At 36.6% G+C, this 8,312-nt stretch overlaps 1 protein-coding gene across 3 annotated transcripts in view; it reads right to left on the bottom strand.

Moving 5' to 3' along the window:
• Positions 1 to 1,869: 1,869 nt before the first annotated feature.
• LOC144450415 (protein mono-ADP-ribosyltransferase PARP14-like) overlaps positions 1,870 to 8,312 on the bottom strand; it is a 19,459-nt gene continuing 13,016 nt past the window's right edge. For 2 of the 3 annotated variants that reach the window (XM_078141011.1, XM_078141012.1), the window contains exons 18-27: positions 8,146 to 8,304; positions 6,847 to 6,915; positions 6,320 to 6,490; positions 5,657 to 5,863; positions 5,233 to 5,447; positions 4,868 to 4,951; positions 4,023 to 4,392; positions 3,676 to 3,818; positions 2,762 to 2,939; positions 1,870 to 2,633 (exon numbers count right to left, since the gene is read on the bottom strand). In XM_078141011.1, coding sequence (XP_077997137.1) covers positions 2,350 to 2,633; positions 2,762 to 2,939; positions 3,676 to 3,818; positions 4,023 to 4,392; positions 4,868 to 4,951; positions 5,233 to 5,447; positions 5,657 to 5,863; positions 6,320 to 6,490; positions 6,847 to 6,915; positions 8,146 to 8,304 — 1,880 coding nt within the window. In that variant the 3' untranslated portion in view covers positions 1,870 to 2,349. Of the gene's footprint in view, positions 2,634 to 2,761; positions 2,940 to 3,675; positions 3,819 to 4,022; positions 4,393 to 4,867; positions 4,952 to 5,232; positions 5,448 to 5,656; positions 5,864 to 6,319; positions 6,491 to 6,846; positions 6,916 to 8,145; positions 8,305 to 8,312 lie in introns of those variants that run through there. The other variant, XR_013482240.1, reaches the window with a different exon arrangement.

The raw sequence follows: 8,312 nt of genomic DNA, 5'->3' as shown, positions 1-8,312 counted from the left end.
GCATATAGTTTTGTCATGTATCAGGGTTTTTTTAAGGATACGTCAATAAATTTATTATAATGTTCTAAAAATTAATATGACACATTTCAACGACTGTACCCCATCTCTTTTTTTTTTCTCCCCTCCCTTTGCCTCACTCCCTCCCTCTCTCCCTCCCTCCCTCCCTCCCTCCCTCCTCCCTCCCTCCCTCCCTCCCTCCCTCCCTCCCTCCCTCCCTCCCTCCCTCCCTCCCTCCCTCCCTCCCTCCCTCCCTCCCTCCCTCCCTCCCTCCCTCCCTCCTCCCTCCCTCTCTCTCTCTCTCTCTCTCTCTCTCTCTCTCTCTCTCTCTCTCTCTCTCTCTCTCTCTCTCTCTCTCTTCTCTCTCTCTCTCTCTCTCTCTTTCTCTCTCTCTCTCTCTCTCTCTCTCTCTCTCTCTCTCTCTCTCTCTCTCTCTCTCTCTCTCTCTCTCTCTCTCTCTCTACCCCGTCCCTCTGCCCCATTATAAATAGTGAAAGAGTTTGTCAAAGCTTTGTAAGCTACTGTGTAAATGTTGTATTGCTCTGGAATATATCTAATTGTTTGATTAGTCATGTTATCACGTGAATTGTATGCATATAGTTTTGTCATGTATCAGGGTTTTTTTAAGGATACGTCAATAAATTTATTATAATGTTCTAAAAAGAGTTTGTCAAAGCTTTGTAAGCTACTGTGTAAATGTTGTATTGCTCTTTCGAAGTTGGATAGATAAAAAGATGACCATTGATTGAAGAGAAAAAAAAATATTAAGAATTTATTGAATCGACTGAAGTGTGAAGATGGCAAGTTGTCTAGAAAGCAAGTACTAAGTATACAAAACATGTATATACGTTAATTCAAATCATGGAAACGTTCAGTATATATACATACATACATACATTTCATCATTCTCAATTTCTCGAAACATAAATGAAACTGAAACTATACCTGTAACTACAGGTTTTCATCACGCTTCAACATGTATTCATTATATAGTAGAGTAGTGTAAACCGATTTCAATTCCACACTATTTCCTATTTCTTAAATTTACTCATGTCTTTCAAATATTTATCGCGTATATATTCCTTGCTATACAAAACACAACATAGTTTCTTTGATGTTAGCAACACAAATTTGAATGTCAGGTTACAGTATGGATTCGACTAGTTGCTCGACAATTATTTTCCGTTTTCTCCTTTTCCATATTGTTTTGTCAATTCTTTCCAATTCTGGAATAAAGTATTATTATCTAAAGTATTATCTAAAGTATTATCTAAAGGTTGTACATCCAAATAGTAAGGATTTAGCAAAGTATAGGCTTATCTATGTGTACATCTGCACCACTGATTATATTCAAACAAAAAAGTAGTTTCTGAGTAGTTTGGAATTTACTGCATAGTTCATCTGTCCTTTAAAATTAAGTGATCATCAGAAAGTTTAAGATCTAAGTATTTGAAAGTTGATATATGAAATTAATACTGAATAAATTTGTGTATACCCGATATCTACTTCTCATTAAGTGGTTCAAGAAAAGTCTTGTGTAAATATTCAACGTAATCAACAGACACGCTGATTACCTATTTGCTGTTAACCAAAATTCACATTTTCTGAGCAAAAATGCTTGTCTTATAAATTTTACAATCAGATCCAAAAAGTAACATCTCCACCAAATTTCGGTGTAATTGACTCAGCGGTTTTGACTTTAAACCGCCAACACACACACACACACACACACACACACACACACACACACACACACACACACACACACACACACAGAGAGACAATATGACCATCACATAGTACACACACACACACACACACACACACATACATACATACATACATACATACATACATACATACCATTTGGAATGTCAATTCATCGAATCTGGCTATACAGCATGATGTGAATTTAACTAATTTAAAAACTTCAGTCATCGATCAGTACGGGTGCTGTAAACTGCAAAATGTTGATCATTTGATATGTTTAGATCTTGAGTAGTTGTATTCAATTGCAAAAGAAAAAAAACAAGGTAGGATAGACTAAATGAATAACTACATAAAGAGAATTTCACACAAATATATTTCTATGATCCTTGTACATTATCGTCTACTTTGTGAAAGTTGATTATTGCCATTGGCTCTCAATTATGTTTGAACGTTTTATCTTAAAGACGACGCCGCTTTATCATATCATAACAGGGACCAGAGAACTCCCACATCGACGTTATGTACCTTTTCTATCATGTATCAATACAACAGTGGCGTGTCCATGACCTAAACGTCTTTGTTTGAACAGTTTAGATATAGGTGTAATACATATATTGTATGTATACAACCATTTGTTGCTGTTTACTGAAAAGATATTAAGTATTCAGGATAGGCCATGGCATCCTGAAATACAACAAACATGATTGGACTGGACATGTTATTAACAACACTATCGAAGCAATCAGTAGGGTCGTTGGGATTCTTCGAAGGTGGCACCACCATTGACTTGTTTCCCAGCGTGTATTCACCAGTCAACACCTTTGCTCGATACATATGCATAACGCCACTACTATCTGGTGCTGCATATCCTCCGGCAGAATATGAAGCTTGTACTGCAAAGTAGGTTCCCTTACCATAAGCTGTGGCTGCAATAGACATAAACATGACAAGAACGTCATAAGCTGAAGCGGAAATAAGAAACTTTCAGTTTACATGTCATATTTTAATTATTAAATTATTAGATCTAGTTGTAAAGAAAACAATTTATAATTACCATTCTTTCCAGCAAAGCTTCTGTTAAAACCACCAGCGTTTATGTTGTCAATGGTGTCCGCACTTGTACCATGAAATAACAATCGCTCATTCTCAGTTTTTGGTGGATTCTTCGCATCCATGTTTTGTTTTAATACAACATAACTGCGATATAATCCCGGGTTTTGTATCCGTCGAATCTAGGGGTGGAGGCAAGATAGTTTTACTTTAAATGATATGTCAAATGTCACCGACTCAGTCACACGCGCACAGAATCACAGACATATCACACAGACAGACAGACAGACAGACAGACAGACAGACAGACAGACAGACAGACAGACAGACAGACAGACAGACAGACAGACAGACAGACAGACACACACACACACACACACACATACATACATACATACATACATACATACATACATACATACATACAAACATACATACATACATACATAGGTACATACGTACATAGGTACATACGTATGTACATACATACATACATACATACATACATACATACATACGTACATACGTACATACGTACGTACGTACGTATGTACATACATACATACATACATACATACATACATACATACATGCATACATACATACATACATACATACATACATACATACATACATACATACATACATGCATGCATGCATGCATACATACATACATACATACATACATACATACCGACAGACAGACAGACAGCCAGACAGACAGACAGACAGACAGCCAGACAGACAGGCAGACAGACAGACAGACAGACAGACAGACATGTACTTAATGTTAAATTAAGTTGAGTTCAATGAAAAGATAGGTAAGTGCGAATACACAGTGTTCATTGTTTTCGATTTCATTATCAAGAATGTACCTCTTCTACATAAAATATTCGATAAGATTATAATGTAGCATACCTGAACGACTTTCTTAGGGGTGTAGGTTTTCCTAAAGAACTTTTCTACCTCTTGGTGCTCTGGTGACTTTGCGTCCAGGGTAACCATCTCGTATGCTTTATTCTCGGGCATTGGCTTCCAGAAGTCGGGGAGCTGTATTCCCTCTGATAAAATTAACAAAATTGAAACAATATAAACAGAATGTAAACATGCAAAAGCATGCGTTCACTGCCACATTTATTGACCCCCGTCTTCAGTACAGACACAATTAAGCTCTACTGTCTATCAGTCTATCCAACAATATCCTTGGTCTATATTACGTAACTAGATACTAATAGACTATAATAATTATATTAATAGATGCTTACTCTCTTTCAGCTGTCGCTTGACCTTGGCTTCAGATGTTGGATTATGAAGATCTATCTCTACATTCCGACCTAAATCAATTCTATATTTCCCGCCATCTAGCTCAAAGTCTACAGTTGGTCGTTTATCTTGATAAGCCATCTCAATACGTCCCGAGATGTCCTCATCATAGGCCTCAAAACTACCATCTTCTTCTTCAAACAACCATTTAACATTCTGAGCTAGCGCCTTTTGCATTTTTTCATCCGCAATCCTTAGCGTGATGTGATTCAATATGTCAGTAACTTTGTGCTGGACGTTTACTACATCAAGGTAGGAGCCTTTAATCGTTATAGTACATGGCGTTGATGTCTTCACAAGTTTAACTTCAGTCTGAAGCAAAATAAATCATACTATATTACTTTATATTTCATCACAGCTTGTTCCAGGCATGACATGAAATATATTGACTAAAAGCGTACTATGGTTCTGTGTTTGAATTCAAGATAAGTAAATCATGTGAAATAACGTCCATATCATGTCGTTTTTCAGTATCGTAAGAGCCCCAGTCTGCCTTCGGATCGACGTTTATGAAACGTAGAGCATGAAACGTATGGTAATGATTCCCCGGGAAGTAAAAAAGTTACTATCACGCCAAGTGACATTACATTTGCATTAGTGCAGTCTTACTGCCCATGATAGTATTGTTTGGTGTTTCGTTCATTATTTTCGCGTTTTTGTTTTGTAGCGAAATTAGCGAAAATAAATCTTACGCGAACATTTCCAGGTTTACAGTATGTATTACAGCAAATGATACAAACTCTGAACACTACGTCATGCATAAGTCTCAAAATTAAGTTATACATACTTGTCGTTGGTAAGCATAGCTCTCAATATACTTGAAATCGTCACTCGACATCTGGTTGACCAATTCCTGGCTAAGGGGTACACTCTGTCAGAAAGTAAATTATACATTTTTAAAGCAAGGTGAAGAGTCTGATTGTCTAAAAATTACAGGCATTTCAAAGCATCATGCTCATTCTTTCTTTTATATACATTCAAAACTAGTGTTATAACACCTCGTCTCGCTGCCGCCAGACTCGGTGTCATTCATCCCTCTGAAGTGCGCCCCGAGCGGCGAAGAAATGAGGGTAGGGACAAGTCCCGCCCTTCCCGCGGCTTACAGAGGGACGAACGTCACGGCGTCTGGCAGAGAGACTAAGCAATACCTACCATCTCTTTGTATTCTCTGTCAATAAATTTATTTATTTTCCTGACAACAGTACCAATACCGTCTTTAGCGTCAGTGAAAATGTTTAAAGACAAACTGCTTGGTTTAGGTGGATTTGATACTGCTTCATCGTCATATTCTTCATCGTCTGAAATCGCCAATTCATCAGGCATCATAGCACCCAAAATAGATGTACTCATCAGTGAAGAGACAGCACCTATTGATAGACAAACATCAAACGATTTCCACAACATTCAAGTTATAGAGGCGTGAACCTCCTCTCATTTTCGGCCTAAGCTTAGAAATATACGACAATATGCAGGTGAGTATTGTTGCAATGGACTTTTCAACCTCAAGCAAAATGTAGATGTATAGCGATTATTCGTATTTAATTTTAACTAAGGATAGATAATGTTATGTGCTAACCGGTTAGTTTCTTAGTCCAGGTCTTTGTCTCTACTATCGGTTTATCAAGGAAGTCTTTCATTGCTTTGTGGAAAACATCCACACCTTCTGGCTTGAATATGACTGCTCTTATCTCTTTCAAAGTCTGTGGTGTGTATCCAAGGGAAAAGGTTCCAATTGCTTCCAATATCTTTGTAGCTACCTTCTTCAGACTTATCTCGTATTGACCTGTTGAGGTTGGGGACAACGTTTGTCAGTCAATTCTACAGTCATTCAGACGAAGTATTTAAATTACACACATCACCAATGTTCAGGATGTCATCATCTAAACTAAAAAATATTCCAAAGCTTTCCAAAGTACACCTATAGAGAAACGTCACTCAAGTAAATCCTTGGAATAGCTTTCCAGAACCCTAAGTTTACAGAAATATCTTTATTTCCTGGAGTTCAGTTATCATTTAACATAATTAACGGAAAAGAAATAAAAAAACGTAATGGGAAATTCGAAAAATTCTAAGGTTGGTGATTCTGTCCTTTGGTGATAATGGTAGTTCTAGTCGTAAATTGTGTTGGGGGTTTAATATTCACAGCAAATATAATATAGAGTAGTACAAGGTGGCTTAGTACTTGATCAAAGATAATATTTGAAAATGTTATAGTTTGCTTTTTATTCATAAATCTTACCTGTCCCTAACATAGGTAAGGCAATGGACTGCATTCCATTCTTTTCGGCGCACCTCAAAACTTTAACGAGCACGTTTTCGAAATTTTCAGATTTCAAAATTACATGAATTATTTTGCGACATTTCAAATTACCAGCACTTGTTATGACAACACTTCCGGGCTTCTGTTTGCCTGAAACATAATACATATGAAATTTAAACTAAAACCAAATCGCACGTTATGCAAAAAAGCACAAACCTAAAGCAATGTTTGAAGTTGAAGTCATACAAAACGTCAATCTTTGTGACATGTTCAGTTGTAATCACTCATCCTAAAAATACACTCTCCTTCATTGTTGGATTTACTAGTCCATTAAATGTATATTTAAATACCGGCCACTGGGAAACTTGGAAACGTGCACAGATGCGAATCCGAGTCCAAAACAGACTGTTATTTATTTTTGCATCCACACTATGCTCTACCACTAGAACATCAGCCCCCACTTTCTTTCCTACATAGAATTAATAGTATCATATTGTCCCACTCACCTAGGCGTTTGCATTCAATCAGAATAGAATCACCCGCCGCTTTAAGGATTGCTACTTGTATATGACCACCTGGTAATATAAAGATGAAATATGATACATATTATTTTTGACACGGTAATTTATGTTATGAAGGTACCTGTGAGTAATCTGAATTAAGATCAATCTTTGACTAACAAAAATATACATAGTAATAGATACGTACTGTACCAGCATATCATGTCCTGAAGCAACGTTTTACTCAACGTCGACGGTTATCACTCACTGTTAGTGTGCAAGATTATATTGCATATTTCTTGATAGTCATAATTTTGTGTGATTTCATCAATGATAATCACACAGACTATGTCGTCTTTCAACAAACTCTAATTGCACAAAGTAATAAAAAGAAATGAAATAGGCACAAAAACATAGTCTGATGGCAATTTTTGTAATGACTTGGTGTTTATGATTCCGATCACGAACGTTTGGTAATATTCAATATTTCATCAGTATCATGCATGATAATATTGGTTCTAAATATGTGTAGTTCATATTTCAAGCAATATTGCAAACATTTACTCGCAGGCCTAATCGGATTGGGATAAATACGAAAAAATTATGTGTAGACTGAAATATTTTTTTTAATATTTGCAAATCGCAACTGGGCCATGAACCCAGATATACAAGCAAGGTTTCAAAGCACAGAATGTACTTATTTCGAAAAACCAATGACGCAGAGTTTGATAACTTACTTACATTCTGAAAAATCGCACTCCCATAGACGTATGAAATGGGGCATGCCTAATTCAGTTGAAAAAGTCTTAAATAAAGACTATTACTACATTCTGAATAGTTTGGTATAGCATAGGGTATTTATCGTATGCTAAACAACACATAAAGCAGACTATGGTGAATACTGAATATACGGGACATTACGAATTATTAGTACTAGGCCGAAGAAAAAAGTTGTTCGGTTCCGGTTATCCGACCCCACCTTGTTTTTCACGCCGACCCTAAACTTTTTTTTACGTATTCGAGAAAAATAAAATCGCGAAAATCGTGAAGTCTCGCAAGAAATAGTGGGTGCGGAAACTGCCATCAACTTAAAAGGACAATATAAAACTATTCTTCCAATCTGTATTGACTGTACATCTGATAGGAAGAAATAAACAACACAGAGACAATTTGGAAAACAATAGAAAAACTGAACTGGACACTCACGCGTGAAAAAAATATAATAAAATAAAATAAAAAAATTACCTACCCCACCTATTTTAAAATTGAATTTTTGTACGCCTTAACGGCTCAGTATAACATTACCTCTTCCCAGATCCAGCTCTTTGTTGGTACTGTTAACAATAGCGTCGGTTGCTTCATCTGTTATGTCACCCTGGTAAACTTTCAAACGTATACTCCCTATCAGCATCTGTCGATCTGCACCATCTCCGGCCAAGTCTGTATATAATGATCGCTTTGTTACTGTAACA

Source organism: Glandiceps talaboti, chromosome 20 (genome assembly GCF_964340395.1).
Source record: "Glandiceps talaboti chromosome 20, keGlaTala1.1, whole genome shotgun sequence".
Taxonomy (NCBI): domain Eukaryota; kingdom Metazoa; phylum Hemichordata; class Enteropneusta; family Spengelidae; genus Glandiceps; species Glandiceps talaboti.
The sequence above is the reverse complement of the archived record's forward strand: the minus strand, read 5'-3'. Positions and strand labels throughout refer to the sequence as shown.